The sequence below is a fragment of the Culex quinquefasciatus genome, chromosome 2, assembly GCF_015732765.1.
Source record: "Culex quinquefasciatus strain JHB chromosome 2, VPISU_Cqui_1.0_pri_paternal, whole genome shotgun sequence".
In the NCBI taxonomy this organism is placed as follows: Eukaryota; Metazoa; Arthropoda; class Insecta; order Diptera; family Culicidae; genus Culex; species Culex quinquefasciatus.
This window is the reverse complement of record NC_051862.1, coordinates 168990160-169011047: the sequence shown is the minus strand read 5'-3', so window position 1 is coordinate 169011047 and position 20888 is coordinate 168990160. Positions and strand designations below refer to the sequence as shown.

The following is a 20888-nucleotide window of genomic DNA, read 5'->3' as shown; positions in this document are numbered from 1 at the left end:
TTGACACCCTGGAAGGTCGTCACCCTGTATGTCAATAACTTCAAAAAATAGCCCTTATCAAGTACAACAACTCTTCCGAAGACACCATTTTGCTAGGACGTCAAATAAAGGAGTTATCAATTTATTCCACTTAATTTTGCCATTCCGAACACTGTGCAGTGGTGGCCAAAACCTGGAGTGGCCGGTGCCCTCAAAGAAGGTTCCCCCGGGGCCTGGGGGGACATTTACAGAACCATACGAGTTTTGGCAATATGGGTATCAAAATTTATGGTTTTTGATACTGGCCATTTCGACAGTGGTGGCCAAAACCTGGAGTGGACGGTGCCCTCAAAGAAGGTTCCCCCGGGGCCCGGAGGGCCTTTTACAGAACCATATGAGTTGTGGCAATATGGGTATCAAAATTCATGGTTTTTGATACTGAACATGAAAATGGCCATTTCGGCAGTGGTGGCTAAAACCTGGAGTGGCCGGTGCCCTCAAAGAAGGTTCCCCCGGGGCCCGGAGGGCCTTTTACAGAACCATATGAGTTTCGGCAATATGGGTATCAAAATTCATGGTTTTTGATACTGAACATGATAATGGCCATTTCGGCAGTGGTGGCTAAAACCTGGAGTGGCCGGTGCCCTCAAAGAAGGTTCCCCGGGCCCGGAGGGCCTTTACAGAACCATACGAGTTTTGGCAATATGGGTATCAAAATTCATGGTTTTTGATACTGAACATGAAAATGGCCATTTCGGCAGTAGTGGCCACAGCCTGTACTGGCTGGTGCCCTCGAAGCAGGTTCTCCCGGGGCCCGGGGGACATTTACAGAACCATACGAGTTGTGGCAATATGGGTATCAAAATTCATTGTTTTGATATTGAACCTGCAAATGGCCATTTCGACAGTAGTGGCCACAACCTGGAGTTGCCGGTGCCCTCATGGAAAGTTCACCTTGGGGGAACATTTAGGACAATTTTGCCGACAAATCTATGAAACAAAATACAATAATCTTATCCCAGATTTCACTAGCAATCCAAAAACTCATTCAAAATGTTTGGTCCTATGTCTTTCGGTTATGTCTCTGACATACCATCTTGAACTTTTTGGCAATATGAGTAATAAATCGCTGGGGGTAATAAATCGATAATTGCGAAATTATTGAAATTGAGAATAACTCTTTCGTAATCAATTTGAGCCCTAAAAGGGCTTTTTAATGCTTGCTGTTGAAATTTACTTGGCTGTCGCCGATGGCTGGCAAGAGCCTTGCCAAAACATTTCCCCATCGCGAACAACATTGATCCCTTCCAGGTTCGGTCTGCCCCTTCGCCGCGATGCTTCTCCGCCTTCAGCTATCTTTGTTGCCGCTGTGTCGTCCCTTCCTCGTAGACTGTCGAGAGTGATTTGAGTACGCAAATGAAATAGATTTTCGTTTTGGGATTTCGTGGAACGAAGAAATCTAGGTGGCGAATGCCGTAGGAAGTAGGAAATGCCAAGAAACGCAAATAATAAAACTATAAAAAAAATCATTAACTTTTGTGTCCGAAGTTCTTCGTCATGATGGTTATGCCTGTAGCATTACCACTGCACCTTTTTTTTCAGTCTTATGCATCGGTTTGTTCGTTGCTCGCTATTTCATCGGCGTCGTTTTCGCTTCGCTCTTTTTTGGGAGAACGCCAGTCTCAGTTTTGGGAGAACGCCAAAAATTTGATGATTTGAGCGAGGAACGATATCTAAAAGCCCTCGCCATCGGCGAGGAAACGAGTAAATACCACCCCTGATAGAGTGACAGCAAACAAAAAAATCGACCTCAGCGATACCCCTTGATTCGATTCCTTAGACAAAAAAAGTACCTGTGGAAATGTTGAACGAAATCGGTTAGGTTGAAATCGGTTAGGTTTTAGGGTTGCTGTAGATCGCTAAAGAGCAATTCCAGCTCAAATCAGGAATTTTTCTGGTACTTTTGTACCAGACTCTCTCCGATTTCAATTAAACTTTGTAGACATTTTTGTGTATATGGAGCCAATTGTATTCGAAAATAACATTTGAGAAGGGCGTAAGGTATTTAAATATTTTTGTATTTTGCAATTTAAAAAATAATGTAACTCGAAGCCGTTGCATCGTATCAAAAAGTGAAAAAAATCTTTTCTTGCAAAAACGTCTTCCTTAAATCGCTAATAACTCGTTAGGGTTGAATCGGAACGTTCTGTGATCTTGGACAAGGTTGTTTGTAATACAATCTTACATAGGAATTTTACACTTGACAATGATCCGACGCATTTTACACCCCCTCTTGGTGGTATTTAGATTTTTTTGCTTTTCCCCATACATTTTTTGCCATTTTTTTTTCATACAAAACTTCAACTTTAAAAAGCGACCCTTGAACCTTTACCGATTTGCCTCAAAATTGGCACAGTTTTTTTTTATTTTTACCTAAAGAATCGAGCAAGGGATCATCTCATATGTTTTTCCAATATTTAAAAAAAATGTCACCCTATTTAAAATAGCTTCGAAACTAACGATAATAAAAAAACCTTAATAAGATAAATGCATTAAAAAAAAAAAAAAAACAAAAAATGAAATAAAAACATAAATAAAGATAAAAATGAGTAAAGTTTTTCTTAGAATTAAAGTTGCTCAAAATGCCCATTTGAACATAAAAAAAATCAGGCGGTAGAGGGTTAAGCTCTTTTTATTTCAAATGGTTTTCTAACTGCGGTTTTGTTGTTGAATGTTTACTGTTACCTTTTTATTTTAATATTGCGGATTTCAGAGATTTTTAGACAATCGTGCAATTCGTGGAAAGCTATCCAACAAAGTGCACACCTCAAACTACACCAGAAAAAAACCTATCCAAGACACAAACCCTAGTTTGAAACTGTTCTAAAGTGGTCGGATCGGAAGCAACGAAGCTCAGTCGAGACACGCACCATTCTAGGTGAGCGGGGAGGAGCAGGGGTATGATATTCAGTGTGCAAATATTTGGTGTGCAGTTATGATTTGCACAGGGGGAGAATTTGGTGCAAAGTGTGCAATAAACTTAGTCGAAAATAGATCAAAACTTTGATTCATACACGGAGAAAAAAGAGTTCCCAAAATCGTGAACAAGCGTTCATGAAATTGAGAACCTCGAACAAAGTGTTCAAATCCCATGGTACGATTTTGAAGAACGTACCATGAAATTTGAACACTTTGTTCGTGGTTCTCAATTTCATGAACGCTTGTTCACGATTTTGGGAACTCTTTTTTCTCCGTGTAGGTATTAAAAACTCATTCGATATTAACTAGGTTTGTTTTAATCTCAAATTGATTAAAATAGTAAAAAGAAACTTCAACTAAGTGTTCAAAACGCATCCAGTCCAATTGATTTGAAACTGGATTTTTTTTACAAAGAATCAAAAATTTCCCAGCTTTCCTGACTTGTTTCATGTTTCATCATCTCCATTTATATGATTATATAAGTTTTTCGGATACCTTCCGAGTACTGATGCTATAGAGGAAATTACAAAAAAAACAAATGACGACGACGTGCCTTTTGAGCTGCAATGCTATGGAAGGGGGTTGGTCAGTTGAAAAATTACTCTTATAAGCATTTTGAATTCTAGCTTAAAAATTGAAAAATATTTCACCTTGCAATCCCACTTCTCTTAGATGTCATCTGCGGTAAAAATAATGCAAAAATCACAAAGCAAAAAGAGTCGATCTCGTCTACTGAAAGGGTATCGTCACCACCGCATCCAGATGATGGATTAGACATTGAAACGAAGCTGACAGTAAACACACATACGGGGAGTGACCGCTGCCCCGTCCCCGGTCAAGCGTTTTCTCCACTATTTACTCAAGACAATTCTTCACCGACCGGATAGAAGCCGGGGGACACTGACTTTGTGGGTAGGCAGTTGAAGGCTGCAAGTGAGAGAGAGAGTACGAGGGTCATGAACACACACCAGACCGACAGACCAACCCCGAGTTAGTTAGCCAAACACTAAACGCTTCAATGAGCAAACGCAATCTTTGCGGAGCGCTTCCGAAGCGAAAGCAAAAACGAAAAACTTGCAGATGGAAAATTAATAAAGAAATAAAAGCGAGTGGGAGGAAATGGGGAAAGAAAATGCAATTTGTTACAAATGGACAGAAGTGAGAGGAGATTGGGTGCAGCCATTTTCGATGCGCTGCGAGGTGGAAGAGGAAAATCTGCTGCACTTAGTTGTAGAGGGTCTTGAAGTTGGACCTCTTGGAATGTACTAAATCATTTTGCCATACATTGTTGCAGATTATCGAGTTACGGTGTATGGTGTTAAAATAGACAAAAACTTTAAACCAACTTATACAGTTCGTCAAACTCACCTCTTCTTTCCGCTTCAGCCATCTTCCGCACGGACTTTCCTCTAGAATTTCACTTTCATCCTCCGAATCCTCGCCGCTCTCTCTAGGGGACTTGTTGTGCTCGGTGTCGTTATTGCTGGAACGGCTACCCGGCATGGCAGATCGGCGGCTACTGGGTGGAAGCTAGTCTGCGTCGACCTCGTCGGCCGAGCGTCGAGGATATTTTAATTAGTATCTGGAAGAAACGAGAGACAAAAAAGGCGGAAATCGTTAGACATGGTCCGACAAGATGTGACAATTACTGGAATCGGACAAAAGGACACTTTCATTCTGGATGTAATCTCTGAGCGAGTTGCGTGACCTGCATAAACCTTGGCACCGGACCAAACAAGGGCGAGGAATTCCCGCAGCTTTTACGAGGCGGTGTTCCCGGGAATGGCCCAGGCTACCACACTTCATAGCCTCGTACACTTTGTTCCGGCCAAAGTGCCGGAGTGAATGCGGGCACTGGTAAACGGCAAACAATGATGATTATAGAGCTTGTGTTCCTGCGGAGTTGAAATTTGCGAAAATTGGCCAACCCACAGTAGGAAGATTCGTTACATAATACTGCTTGAAATGTTTTATGTTAGTAGCTTTTGAATAAACTATAAATTAAATAAAAAAATAATTCAAATAACTTAGAAACATGTCTCGATTAAGCTACTTCTCAATACAAAAATAGCTTCAAACAAATCACGAACAAAAAGTGAAAAAAGGAAAAGTTCCCCCGCCCCTCCCGACCATTATTGCAACAATTAAGCAGCCAAGTTCAAACAACTAGGCATCGCGCCACCAGCTTCACTTGTACCGGGCGCGCGCTCAATAATTCATTATCGGACCAACAAGGCGTCCAAAGATCAAATATATTAGCCGAACTTTCTCGCTCGTTCGAGCGGGGCGAAAACTGAAAACGGACGCGGGACGGACCCTAATTGTTTTTCACATGTCAATTGGGCGTAAGGTTCGCGTGTTCGCGCCGATTTATCTTCTCGCGCAAGAGCGGTTCATTTATTTGGAACAAACTTTAGCTTTTTGTCTAATTTGAAAGTTTAACGTGTCGCGTGATTTGTTGCGATTTACTTATTTTAACCTTTCGAAGAATATATTAAGTATTTTTGAGAACCCCCGAAATGTACATTCGTCAAAGCGAATATCAACCATCGAACCAAATTTCTGAATACAGTGTCATCCTGATTTTGATAATACGACTTTTCATCACATTTCCGCTCGTCAAGAATGACTGATGAATAAGAATAACTTTATTTTTCTGCGGTTGATAGAAAACTTTTCACAATAATAAGCAATTTAAAAACTGACGTTGTTTTTTGACAAGAAGAATTGTTTGAAAAATTCATGATGCGTGGCCGAATGGTTAAGCGGATGATTCTGGGTTCGATTCCCATCTGCTGCAACCTTCCATCGGATGAGGAAGTAAAATGTCGGTCCCGGCCTTGGTTGTTAGGCCGTTAAGTCATTCCAGGTGTAGGCGTCGTCTCCATGCCATAAGTACAAACAACACACCAAACCAAACCTACTCCGGTGGAATCGATGGCGGCAGTTGGACTCGCAATCCGAAGGTCGTCAGTTCAAACACTGGGGTGGAAGGTTCCTTGGAGTAGAAAGAGGTTTGGGTGCTCTCCCCATTCAAGCCTTCGGACTCCTAGGTTCGAGCAGAAACTTGCAATAGAGACCACAAAAGACCCGGGGGTCGTTAATGTGGATGGTTCGATTTGATGATGATTTTTCACGAATATTTTTGTTTCTCACATTAAAAATACAATGTATGTATGTATGTATCTTTTATGTATGTATTTATGATCTCCAAATAGGCAGGCAACATGGTCCTGGAATCGAATGTGAGCGCTAGGTCATCTTTTACTCCGTAACCTGTACATACACGTGCATACGTTTTTTGCACGAATTTTAGTGCTACAAATATCGGTGCAGAAAATAAAATAGGTTTCCCCTCCCCTCCCCAAGCGCAGGAAATTTATAGCAGGGGTAGCGACACTTCGCATAGACGCCCTTGCTCCCATCACGGCATGGAGCGACGAGAAATTAATAAGTATGCCCCCCCAGTCGAACCATCAGAAGAGAAGCAGGCAATCCACAACTCACAGCGAACGACCAAGGGATCACCCTACCACGTATTTAGTGAAAATTGGCATAGTAAGTCTTGAGTGAAGTGAGTGACTGTTAGCGTATAAGTGAAAGAGTTTTTTTTTGTATAATAACTGAAATCTGTATGATCCAATCTTAACCCCTTAGATCCAACGTCACCCCTGATGACGGTAGTTTGAAAATGAAAGTGAGCAGTTCTCTCAGATTTCGGTCATTCGTTTTTTTTGTATTTTTTAATCCGACTGAAACTTTTTTGGTGCCTTCGGTATGCCCAAAGAAGCCATTTTGCATCATTAGTTCGTTCATATAATTTTCCATACAAATTTGGCAGCTGTCCATACAAAAATGATAAGTAAAAATTCAAAAATCTGTATCTTTTGAAGGAATTTTTTGTTCGATTTGGTGTCTTCCGCAAAGTTATAGGTATGGATATGGACTACACTGAAAAAAAATGATACACGGTAAAAAAATGGTGATTTTTTATTTAACTTTTTGTCACTAAAAATTGATTTGCAAAAAAAAACACAATTTTTACTTTTTTTTATTTTTTTTATTAGTTTTAAAGGACACCAAATGCCAACTTTTCAGAAATTTCCAGGTTGTGCCAAAAATCTTTGACCGACTTATAATTTTTTTAATCAATACTGATTTTTTCAAAAAGTCGAAATATTGATCGCAAAAATTTTTCAACTTCATTTTTCAATGTAAAATCAAATTTGCAAACAAAAAGTACTTTAGTGAAATTTTGATAAAGTGCACCTTTTTTAAGTTTAAGCCATTTTTAGGAAACTTTTTTGAAAATAGTCGCAGTTTTTAATTTTTTAAATTAGTGCACATGTTTGCCCACATTTGAAAAAAATTTAGTGAAAATTGGCATAGTAAGTCTTGAGTGAAGTGAGTGACTGTTAGCGTATAAGTGAAAGAGTTTTTTTTTGTATAATAACTGAAATCTGTATGATCCAATCTTAACCCCTTAGATCCAACGTCACCCCTGATGACGGTAGTTTGAAAATGAAAGTGAGCAGTTCTCTCAGATTTCGGTCATTCGTTTTTTTTTGTATTTTTTAATCCGACTGAAACTTTTGGTGCCTTTATGCCCAAAGAAGCCATTTTGCATCATTAGTTCGTTCATATAATTTTCCATACAAATTTGGCAGCTGTCCATACAAAAATGATAAGTAAAATTCAAAAATCTGTATTTTGAAGGAATTTTTTGTTCGATTTGGTGTCTTCCGCAAAGTTATAGGTATGGATATGGACTACACTGAAAAAAAATGATACACGGTAAAAAAATGGTGATTTTTTATTTAACTTTTTGTCACTAAAACTTGATTTGCAAAAAAAAACACAATTTTTACTTTTTTTTATTTTTTTTATTAGTTTTAAAGGACACCAAATGCCAACTTTTCAGAAATTTCCAGGTTGTGCCAAAATCTTTGACCGACTTATAATTTTTTTAATCAATACTGATTTTTTCAAAAGTCGAAATATTGATCGCAAAAATTTTTCAACTTCATTTTTCAATGTAAAATCAAATTTGCAAACAAAAAGTACTTTAGTGAAATTTTGATAAAGTGCACCTTTTTTAAGTTTAAGCCATTTTTAGGAAACTTTTTTGAAAATAGTCGCAGTTTTTAATTTTTTAAATTAGTGCACATGTTTGCCCACATTTGAAAAAAATATTTTTGAAAAGCTGAGAAAATTCTCTATATTTTGCAATTTTGAACTTTGTTAATACGACCCTTAATTTCAATAATTTGAAAAATTTTAAACCAAGACTAACATTTTAATAGGGCGTAATATTGAACATTTATCCCTTTTTAAATGTTAGTCTTGATTTAAAAAAATAAATTAAAATATTGTTTTCGAAAAAAATCGTAAAATTTCACGAATGTTTCATATTTTAACATTGTAAATCGGACAATTAGTTGCTGAGATACCGACGTTAGAAAATGGTTAGTCGTTGGGTGATACTTGGAAAACATCAATTTACATGTTTTTAAACCTTTGCATGGCAATATCTCAACAACTAAGGATTGTATCAAAAAAATTCAAAATCGCAAAATACAGAGAATTTTTTCAGCTATTAAAAATATTTTTTTTGAAAAGTGGGCAAACATGTGCACTAATTTCAAATAATGAAAAACTGCGACTGTTTTCAAAAAAGTTACTTAAAAATGGCTTTAGCTTACAATACAGTGCACTTTATCAAAATCACTAGAGTACTTTTTGATTGCAAATTTGATTTTACATTGAAAAATGAAGTTGAAAAATTTTTGCGACCGATATTTCGATTTTTTGAAAAAATCAGTATTGATTCAAAAATTTATAACTCGGTCAAAGATTTTTTGCACAACCTGAAAATTTTTGAAAAGTCCTCTAAAACATATCAAAAAATAAAAAAAAATGTTTTTTTTTTTGCAAATCACCAAAATTTTTTTTTACCGTGTATCATTTTTTTCAATGTAGTCCATATCCATACCTACAATCCATACGAGAACACCAAATCGATCAAAAAATTCCTTCAAAAGATACAGATTTTTGAATTTTCATGCATCGTTTTTGTATGGACAGCTGAATAATGTGTATGGAAAAGTATAGGGAAAAACTAATGATGCAAAATGGCTTCTTTGGGCATACCGAAGGCACCAAAAAAGTTTCAGTCGGATTAAAAAATACAAAAATTAAAATTCTAAAAAAGACCGATTTCAAAAATCAATTTGTTGTCCTTTTTTGTATTTTTTCTTTACCTCGAAATCAGCCAGGCATTGGCAGCATTGCAGATTTGAAAATAAAACAAAATCTCTAATTAATTAATAAACAAACAATGAAATTTCTTTTATCTTTCAAACCCAAACCCACCCTGCCCCTCCCCTTTCTAGAGAAGACACTTGTAATTATGTTAGGAGGAAACGTTTGCTAACGACTCTCGGGCGCGCCGCCGCCGCCGCCGCTGTTTACAGTGGGTAAACAAATTCAACCTTTTTATAGCCCCTTCCAAGCCAAGTTTTCGCCTCTCATCTTCCCTGGCGCGGCGCGTGTTGGCATTTAGAGCGCCGTGACTGTCCTCCTGGCCTTGACATCGTGTTCCACGTCCCTCAGGACAAATTTTTAAGGAGAATACAGCACAACCTCCAAACTTGGTTTGTTTTTGTTCAGCGTGTGTGTATTGTTCTAAATGTTTTGGTATGTTTTTTTTTCTACGTACGAAGCTTAAATAATCGGCACTTCCGAAAAGTTTGGTTACGATTGTTTACATTTGTCTTCTACGATCGTTACGCTGTTCTGCGCACAAAATATTTATATTATTGGTTTGGCAAACATGCAACACAAACGCACATTACCCAAACCGAAAATTCCTTTTATTTGAGTTACTTCATTCGCGAAGGCGCACACTTGCACGCGATTTAGGCAAAGACAAAAAGATAAATTTATGTTTTACACCCAAATGAAAGACTTTTGACAACAAACGCCTAACAAGAAAGGCTTAACTTCGATTCCCGCTTATGGGAAAATTTTGACTTGTCACTTATCACACTGTTCGAATAGGCTCTTCCCCGAAGTGCTCAACAAGTTTAAGATTTCTCGCTTGAATGCAAGTCAAAAATTGCTTTAAAATTCTGCTTCATCCCCAGATCTGTGAAGCGTTCAAGGTCCCCCCGAATCAGGATGCGTTTGTTTAGTTTTTTTTTTATTTGTTGATGCAAACTTCAACAACAACACCAAGCTTCTAACGAGATGCAGTCGTGCGATTTTGTCAAGGCCACCCACCCGCGAAATCCAGTTCGTCAGAAGCGCGTCATGTGAGCCGCTCGATGAGTGACATCTGTCCGCGGCAACTCACCGAGAGTAGGAGGAGAACCTCCGAAACCCCACTCTTGCGCCCCAGGCGCAGGTCAACCGAGTTCGACAGATGAAGGACCCGGCCAAATTTTAATTTAATAAACAGGAAGTTTGCGAGGTGTTCCACACAGCGGCAAAGGTCGAGTGACAATCGCGATACGCGCGATCTTCGCGCCGAGTGGATTGATTTGTGGAACTACAGTTGCTGTCATCAACCTGTTCGGGCCAAACCGGTCATAACCGCTAGGCGAAGACCCTGGCTCCGGGGGTAGCAATCAAAACATTTACGAGCGCTGCGTTGTCTTACTTAATTCGCGTGATGTCCCATGACTACTGCTGCAGGTGTGCTGCAGGTAGTGATTCATTGAGGCTGCAACTAAGGCTACTGCAGTTGTCAAGTGTTACAGTTTCTTCCAGGTGAACGATTGTGTACGCCACTCTTGCGTGCCTTATTGTTTCTTACATGAGCAGTTCTCTCAGATTTCGGTCATTCGATTTTTTTTTGTACTTTTTAATCCGAATGAAGCTTTTTTGATGCCTTCGGTATGCCCAAAGAAGCCATTTTGCATCATTAGTTTGTCCATATACTTTTCCATACAAATCCGGCAGCTGTCCATACAAAAATGATGTATGAAAATTCAAAAATCTGTATCTTTTGAAGGAATTTGATCGATTTGGCGTCTTCGGCAAAGTTGTAGGTATGGATACGGACTACACTGGAAAAAAATGATACATGGTAAAAAAAAGTTTTGGTTGATTTTTAATTTAACTTTTTGTCTAAAACTTGATTTGAAAAAAAAAAACACTAATTTTACTTTTTTTCATTTTCTGATATGTTTTAGAGTACATAAAATGAGAACTTTTCAGAAATTTCCAGGTTGTGCAAAAGTCTTTGACCGAGTTATGAATTTTTGAATCAATACTAACTTTTTAAAAAAAAATCGAAATATTGATCGCAAAAATTTTTCAACTTCATTTTTCGATGTAAAATCAAATTTGCAATCAAAATGTATAGTCATCCCACATATTCGGAACACCCACAAATTCGGAACACTTTTGTGGTAATTTGTCAATAGAATGCAAAATGCAACTTTTCTGCCGACCCTGCTATTTTTAAGGCCTTTATTTGGACATTCTCTTGCTATTTCACCAGTAAAAGTAATACTTTTCAAACAAAAACTGCATTTCAAGACTATTTTATCCAGAGCAGCAAAATACTGCCTCCAAATTAATTGCCCGTTCCATGATTGCGGGATGTTATTGTGTCTCCCACAATTGTGGAACACCTGAATTTAACTGATATTTTCACAAAAAAGTTATCAGACCATTCATAAAACATCACTAACCATGAGTTCTATTGGTTTCAGAGTGCAAAGTCATTATTTTGCAAAAAATATGTACACCCTGGAGAGAAAAAAAAGTTTGTTTACATCGTAAGAAAAAAGTGTTCCGAATTTGTGGATTTCAATGGTCAATGTTTTTCTTCGAAAACTTGATATAAATCGTAAAAATGTACAGCCGGTCTATACATCTATCGAAAGATCGCAAGAAAAGCTTTCACATGAAGGTAAAAGCAAATCATTATGTTCAATTATCTTTTTTATCTGATTTATTGAACATTGGCCGATCTGTAAACTGTTCCGAATATGAGGGATGAGTGTACTTTAGGGAAATTTTGATAAAAGGCACCGTTTTCAAGTTAAAGCCATTCTTGGGTAACTTTTTTGAAAATACTTGCAGTTTTTCATTTTTTTAAATTAGTGCACATGTTTGCCCACTTTTGAAAAAAAAAAATATTTAGGAAGGCTGAGAAAATTCTCTATATTTTGCTTTTTTGAACTTTGTTGATACGACCCTTAGTTGCTGAGATATTGCCATGCAAAGGCTTAAAAACATGAAAATTGATGTTTTCCAAGTCTCACCCAAACAGCCCACCATTTTCTAACGTCGATATCTCAGCAACTAATGGTCCGATTTACAATGTTAAAATATGAAAATTTTCAAATCAAGACTAACATTTCAAAAGGGTCAAATATTCAATATTACGCCCTTTTAAAATGTTAGTCCAGGTTTAAATTTTTTTTAAATATTTTTTTCGAAAAGATAGGAAAATTTCATGAATGTTTCATATTTTAACAATGTAAATCGGACTATTATTTGTTGAGATATCGACATTATAAAATGGTGGGTTGTTTGGGTGAGACTTGGCAATATCTCAGCAACTAAGGGTCGTATCAACAAAGTTCAAGAAAAGCAAAATATAGAAAATTTTCTCAGTTTTCCAGAGATATTTTTTGCAAAAATGGGCAAATATGTGCACTAATTTAAAAAAAAATGAAAAACAGCGACTATTTTCAAAAAAGTCACCTAAAAATGGATTTAACTTGAAAACGGTGCACTTTATCAAAATTTCACTAGAGTACATTTTGATTGCAAATTTGATTTTACATCGAAAAATGAAGTTGAAATATTTTTGCGACCAATATTTCGATTTTTTTTTTTAAATCAGTATTGATTCAAAAAATTATAACTCGGTCAAAGATTTTTTGCACAACCTGGAAATTTCTGAAAAGTTGGCATGTTATGTCTAAAACATATCAAAAAATAAAAAAAATAAAAATAGTTTTTTAGCAAATCAAGTTTTAGTGACAAAAAGTTAAATAAAAAATCACCAAAAATTTTTTTTACCGTGTATCATTTTTTACCAGCGTATCCATACCTATATTTGCCGAAGACACCAAATCGATCACAAAATTCCTGCAAAAGATACAGATTTTTGAATTTTCATACATCGTTTTTGTATGGACAGCTGCCAAATTTGTATGAAAAATTATACGGACAAACCAATGATTGCATCATGGCTTCTTTGGGCATACCTAAGGCACCAAAAAAAGTTTCAGACGGATTAACCCTCTACAACTTAACCCCGCCTCTAGACGGTCTTCAATCTAAAATATCGCCAAAAATCCATTTTCCAACCGATTTTTGATCTTTAAAAAGCATTGGAAAGAAGAACTCTTAAAATTTTAGAAAATTTCAGGGTTGGGAGTTTAACTTGTTTTATGTGACTTAGCCAGTGTTTTTAAAAATGTAATTTTTTTAGGGGTCAACTTTGGCTGTGTTTTTTACTAACATTTCCTATACTTTCAGTAAAAAGAAGTATGCAGTAATTTTTGTAGTGTCCCAGACTATGCCTCACGGTGGGTAAGAAGGGGATTATTATGCAACTTGCATGCACCTCGGAAATTCCTTCTGGAGGTTGTTGGGGGGACTATTCTAAGTCAGAAAAATCGATTCCCAAAATATTCTGTCGGTGAAAACTGATTTTATCTCGATTTGAAGATAAAAAACCTAATATATAGCCTAAAACCTTGAAAATACGTCTAAAATCTTAGTCTAACTCTGGACAAAGAAGTTAATTTTCATCAAGATATCAATTCTTAGTTCCCAAAATATAATCCTGACATAGTACACCTTAAATCGGTCCATTACATGAGTCCCAGCGTCATCAGGAGGTGTAAAATTGTGTTATTTGAAAAAAATATTTTCAATTTGCTCCGGTAAATCAACTGTCATGTCTGAATTCTAAAACTAATGTTGTAGCATTGTTGCAAACAAAATGAAGAACAATTTTGCAGAATAAAGTATGACATTTTATCCATTTTCATTTCATTCATATTTTAGTGGGGAAATTGCTGCCAATTTTCAAAATTCTTCGATATTTAACTCATTCCTGTTATAAACAGCTACTACGATCATACTCAGTAAGATGTAACAAAAACTACTTTTTGGCGTGCATTCAGGGGCTGGTTAAGGTGGGCGTACTGCGCTCAAATCCCAAATATGAGCTTGATTGAACTTAATAGGAGCTATGCATTTGAATTTTACATAGGATTCAACTCGTAAAAAACATGTTTTTCAAAAATGTAGATTTTTTAGGCACTTTGGCCACTGATTTCGTTTATTGTCAACATCATTGGCGTGTAGGCCAGATTCTTGCGCATGTTTTGGTATATATAACATTGAAGTTTTGAGCAAAATGGAATGGCGCGTCGCCTATCTTTTCTGCTGATCCGTTTTTTCGAAAAATTTCAAAACTTTGAAGACCTGAGCTCCAGAGTGCGTCAATTCAATGTTATATATACCAAAACATGCGCAAGGATCTGGCCTACACGCCAATGATGTTGGCAATAAACGCTTCAGTGGCCAAAGTGCCTAAAAAATCTACATTTTTGAAAAACATGTTTTTTACGAGTTCAATCCTATGAAAAATTCAAATGCATAGCGACAGCTCCTATTAAGTTCAATCAAGCTCATATTTGGGATTTGGACTCAGTATGCCCACCCGTAACCAGCCCCTGAATGCCCGCCAAAATGTAATTTTTGTTAAATCCTACTGAGTATGATCATAGTAGCTGTTTATAACAGGAATTGATTAAATATCGAAGAATTTTGAAAATTGGTAGCAACTTTCCCACTAAAATGGACATAACATTACCGAAAATGGATAAAATGTCATACTTTTTTCTGCAAAATTGTTCTTCATTTTGTTTGCAACAATGCTACAACATTAGTTTTCGAATTCAGACATGACAGTTGATTTACCAGAGCAAATTGAAAATATTTTTTTTTAATAACACTATTTTACACCTCCTGATGACGCTGGGACTCAAGTAATGGACCGATTTAAGGTGTACTATATCAGGATTATATTTTGGGAACTAAGAATTGATATCTTGATAAATCTTAACTTCTTTGTCCAGAGTTAGACCGAGATTTTAGACGTATTTTGAGGTTTTAGGTGATATATTAGGTTTTTTATCTTCAAATCGAGATAAATTCAGTTTTCACCGACAGAATATTTTGGGAATCGGTTTTTCTGACTCAGAATAGTCCCCCCAACAAACCCCAGAAGGAATTTCCGAGGTGCATGCAAGTTGCATAATAATCCCCTTCTTACCCACCGTGTGCCTCTACGCATTTTTTCGCAATTTAAATGATGATGGTGCCATTCTATAGCAGAAAATGTGAAAAACATGCAAAAAATTGAAAAAATTACTGTAAAAACGTGAAAAAATTAGATAGGCAAAATGTAATTATATTAGATGGTAGAATAGGCCAAATACTACCAAAAACAAACATAAACTAAACAAGATAAATGCAAATTAAAATACAAAAAATAAAACAAGAAAAACATAAAACAAGAGTAGTAAAGTTTTTCGTAGAACAAAAGTTGCTCAAAATTACCTCCTGAACACGGGAAAAATAAATATTTTCGAAAAAAAAATTTGGGCAGTAGAGGGTTAAAAAATACAAAAAATAAAATTGAAGAAAAAATACCGATTTCGTAGAGAATTGCTCATATGTTACCAATTCCAGCAAAAATTACATCCTATTTCCAGAGCGAAATTGTTTTTGATGTTAAAAGAATCATCGCTGCGGTCAAAATAACGCAGTAGGCCTGACCGCTTTAATGTTTGTGATTTCCCACAACATGGGCTCGCCGTAAGCAAAAAAAAACAAGCTGAGAAAACTGGAAGACCAATTTGTCCCAATTATAAGGTTACTTGTAACCCAAGTAACATTTTTAAACCAACTAGCCACCACCAAGTTTTATTAAAGGTTTATTGTAGCATCTTGATTGCCTAACAGTTTTATTTGGGCATTCACCGCAACCAACAAGCAAGAGCTAATTAATAGGTTCTAACAGGGTTTTATGCCTCGGACATAAAACCGGGTGGAAATAAAAGCCGACTGGCTTTCAATAAGGTTTTATGAAAGTTTTAATAGAGGCTTGAAAACCAGATGGCAATGCCATGCCAAACGGTTTTATCGCATGCTTTGTTAAAACTTAGGGTGTTGTAGCTGTCAAGTGCCAGTAGGCATGTAAAAGCTCACTTAAAACCATAAGCTCCTTAAAGAGCATTTATCGCGGCCAAAAAGCAGTGCATAAATATGGCACTAAACGCGTGCTCTGATTGAATATGATTGACCGCCATCTTGATTGAAAAAATAGAAAACTGAAAAATTTGATTTAAATTTGATGGAAACACACATTTATGCTGAATTTCTGGTATGATTTATATAGCGATAGATGTTTGAAAATATTTTGAACATTTTTTTCAAAGAATTGCAATAAAATATTTTTTAACATTAAACACTGTGATTACAAAATATTGATTTTTGATGAAGCGAGTTGTATTTTTTGGCTCTATCTCCCCTACATTTATCAATAAAATTTCAACCGCAGCTGAATTTGAGCCATCAATTGTGAGAAATAAGCTTTCAAATTATTTGGATTACCTGTAATATCTATTATTTATCATCGCCATTTTTGACAACCATCTCCATAATTTCATTTGGCAAGACGAAGACTTATTTTTGCCAAAATAAAACCTATTTGGCATAAGACGTTTGAAGACGTATGAAATGTCATTTTCCATAACTCCTGACTAGGTTTTAACAAAGGTTTTATCAAGGCTTTGAGGATGTTGTTAGGATTCAGTTGTAAAGCCTTGAACTCCTATGTAGGTTTTATAAATAGGCCGTAACAACCTTTTGCGGAGGTCCTTTTGGGTTTTAAGTGGGGTTTATCAAGGTTCTGGGGAGTTTGTTACGACTAAGGGGTTTTAATGTTGGTTTTGGCTGATAGGTTTTATAGCGGTTGTGAAAGCTTTGATATAGCCTAAAATGTTACTTGGGAAGGATCTAAAAAAGGGTGTCAAACAAGATAACTTACAACAACTCACTCAGTGCCACGATTCAGCAAAATTTTATCGTTTTTCCAGTGAAGCCGTATAGATTGCAAAATATTTGCACATTCGTCACACTCCAACCAATCCCCTCGGCTGATAATAAATGCAGCTGAGCAAAATCAAAACCAAAACATCGCACAACCAACTTAATCTAAGTGGGGTTCCCTCCAATTCAGCGTAGATTGACTGAGTGACTCATCCTTATATTAATTTTCATTCGAGTTCGATAAGGTGAATCACCATCGCCCATATCAAGAAGAAAAAAGGTTGTCGATTTTGGACCTGGTGCAATTTCCTGCGATAAAAAGGTGGCGCATTGGTATGCAAAGCCAATCGCGTTGTTCTACGCCGGCAAGTTTGGGTAACTAACTCTATTACGATTCCTGCGGGTGGGTGAGGTTTAATGGCTTTACAATTGTTCGCTGTTTTTTTCCTTATTGAGTTTGAAAAAGTAGCAATTAATCACAAATACTCAACACGTAATTTTGTCTGAATTTGAATTCGCTATGGCAGCAGTTTAACAAGCTGTTAAACTGTCCAGCAAGCTACGCAGTCTTGTTCGGTAGACCGTATAATTAGCAGCTCTTGTGAACGAAGCAGACGATGTTTTATCAGTTTTCGTGACTTGTGTTATTGGGTTTTTAAAAATGTTTTTCTTGTAATTCAATCGCCAATATTTTCAAACCAATCAATAGAGAGAATCTTAATAAAAGCATTTCAGCACTACTCCTTGAGAAGGTATTACACTACATGACATTTTCCTTCGCATTTTGGTACTTTTTTTTAAATAAAAATATGTTAAATTACAGTATTTTGTGTTCAAATTTCCAATAATGTTACTAAATGCCTAATGTTTGCGTTTTCTTACCGATTCCCACGAAAGTCTCATGGTCCGTCGTGTGACACTGCCCTATCTGCCTGCCTGTTTGACGTCGACCCAGAGCCAGACTAAACAAATAAATCAATGTGGCCGCGTTCATTAGATGTTCACATGCAAACAGTAGCGAGCCATCAGCGACAATCACACCCACACACGAACACTTTATGTGCCATCCGGGCACGGTTGGAAGGGATGTATGTGACCTGAGGTAACTTAATTCGGTTTAATTGGGTCAACATAATTAAAACGCTAAAATGACTTAATTTTTGGTAATTTATAGTCATATAAACAGGATTATTAAAAAATTTCAGTAATATTTTCAAACACGCTAAAACAAAATAATGAAAAATATTATTTTTTAATTTTCACAAGAATATTTAACATTAGACCACCTCACCCTGTCTCCCAAAGAATTGTTCTTTAATAATGTGCTGACGAAGACTGTTTCTGTTTTCTCTTTTTTGCCAGTGAGAATTTATGCTTTTTCACGATTGCAAAATCGTATTTGGTAGACACAGGCAGGACACCGTTGAACGCCATCGTCTAGCAGCACCGGCAGGCCCCTCTGGCTTGTCAGTGTGTATTCTGGGTAATTCGTTGTCCCCAATGAGTGCGAGACGATTAAGGCTAACTGACGTAACCTTTGGTTTGTGATAGGCGTTGATTTTAAATTTTGCTGTTCTTTATGACTTTTTTTGTTTTTTTTTGTTTCCAGCACTCAAAGTAAATTCAAGTCTGCACTCAAAGACACTCAAAGAAAATTCAAGTTTGGAGTTTTTTTTTGAAAAGGTCCAATAAACCAAATTTTCAGTTTTGGCTTTTTGGGTGTTTTTTTAATACCCCTGACTCAAGGCGGTTTCATAAACACTCAAAAAGCAAAAACTGGAAATATGGTTTATTCGACCTTTCAAAAAAAAAAAAAAACAGTTATTTGCATTCATCTTGTTTAGTTTATGTTTGTTTTTAGTAGTTTTTGGCCTATTTTACCACCTAATAAAATTACATTTTGCCTATTTAATTTTTTCACGTTTATACAGTCACTTTTTCATTTTGTTTGCATGTTTAATTGACATTTTCTGTTATAGAATGGCACCATCATCATTTAAATTGCAAAAAAAGGAGAGGCATAGTCTGGGACAGTACAAAAATTACTGCATACTTTTGTTTTACTGAAAATATAAGAAATGTTAGTAAAAAACACAGCCTAAGTTGACCCCTAAAAAACACATTTTTAAAAACATTGGCAAAGTCACATATAGCAAGTTCAACCTCCAACCCTGTTATTTTCAAAAATTTCCAATCTTCTTTCCAATGCTTTTTAAATATCAAAAATCGGTTGGAAAATTGATTTTTGGTGATTTTTTTTAGATCGAAGCCCATATAAAGGCGGGGTTAGGCTGTAGAGGGTTAAAACAATTTATCACCCAAAGAATGCATCCAAATTTGGAAATGTACATAGAAAAATTACAGAAAAATGTTTTATTTTTAAGTTTGATTCGGAGCGTTCGGTACGGTATGTCCACGCATCCAGCCTCCCCTGTTGATTCTGTGAATTTGTGATCCGTTCACAGAATCTGTCTCTGCGGTAAATGCAACGCAGTAGGCCTGGCCGCTTTAATTTGCATTGTACATTTTTGGGGTTACTCGGATGTACTGCAATTATGAATATTGACAAGAAAGGACTTGAGGCGTAATCTAACCGCATGTTCTTCCAGGAAGCTAAGATTAGATTAGAAAATGTTTTTTCAAGTTCGATGAATGTTATCGAAAGGTTTTAAATAAGAATTTAAAAATTTTCAAAACATTTTTTTAACGTCGATACAAATGAGTTCTAAAATTGAATGAAATTATTTGTAATCTATTTCTAATGAATTTTTGAATTACTTGAGAAACTGAAAATGAGAAAAAAATTATGTCTTTTAGGGGTTACATACATCTAAAAATCACAAAATTTCATATTACAGAAAATGCATTGAATCCTCTAAAAAGATGATTTTCAATCACTCCTGAAAGTTTTATGAAGATATCACATGATTAAACTGTGTTAGAAACGATTTTTAGCTCAATATTTTGCCGTGCGCAAAGCGGACTGTCAAACTTTCTGAGCGTTTTTCTCGAAACACCGAGTTGATTTTCGATTTTGGCTAAAATTTGGGGTGAAGACTCTCAAAACACACCCCGTGTGCATGACGAAGCCCGATTTTGATATGCTGCTTTTTAAAAAAATACAAAATTCAAAAACTGACGATTTTTTAATTGAAAAACACAAAAATATTTTTATCTTTTTTTAAATAAGTTTTTTGAAAATCGGCGTTCGTCATGTACACAGGACCGGTTTAACGAGTCTTCAACAAAATGCCCTGAAAACAGATTTTAAATAAAATTAAGTGTGTGCTCACACCAACCTCTGACTTTTTTTTGTCGATTTACATGTATGTAACCCCTTAATACGTTTGGAGTTTAAATGAATTTATTTTTTTTTACCAACAATTTTTAGTTTTTTTAGTTCTTTTTACCTGTTATTTTAATATAGTTAATGTTTTTTTTAGGGAAACTGTCAGATAGTTTCACTGTTTTCAAATAATTCTAGCAAAATTGTAATATGCTTCTAACTGAATCTAACTGATATGCTTCTGACCTGAATTTGATTCCTTATAGTACATTTACATTTATTTTCTGTTTTTAATAAATCTTTAAATAAATTGTAATGTTCTTTTTATGGTTGCTGTTAAAAATGTAATACCTACAACTTATACCTTCCCTCAAATTGCTCACATTTGATTTTTTACTACCCACGATTTCCCTCTAAAGTCAATTGTTATTACTTGTTTGCGCACTGCAAAATAACGAGAAATGTGCACATTTCTCCCCTCGGAAAACAATAAATTGACAACATTTTAACGCCTTCGGAGAACCTCACAAAATCGCCAGCATATAGCCCA

At 36.1% G+C, this 20888-nt stretch overlaps 1 protein-coding gene across 5 annotated transcripts in view; it reads right to left on the bottom strand.

Moving 5' to 3' along the window:
• The window catches only part of LOC6031374 (nuclear receptor-binding protein homolog), a 96882-nt gene that overhangs the window by 45897 nt on the left and 30097 nt on the right, over positions 1-20888 (bottom strand). For 3 of the 5 annotated variants that reach the window (XM_038251948.1, XM_038251949.1, XM_038251950.1), the window contains exon 1: positions 4327-4461. In XM_038251948.1, coding sequence (XP_038107876.1) covers positions 4327-4461 — 135 coding nt within the window. Of the gene's footprint in view, positions 1-4326; positions 4541-20888 lie in introns of those variants that run through there. The other 2 variants (XM_038251945.1, XM_038251947.1) reach the window with 1 other exon arrangement.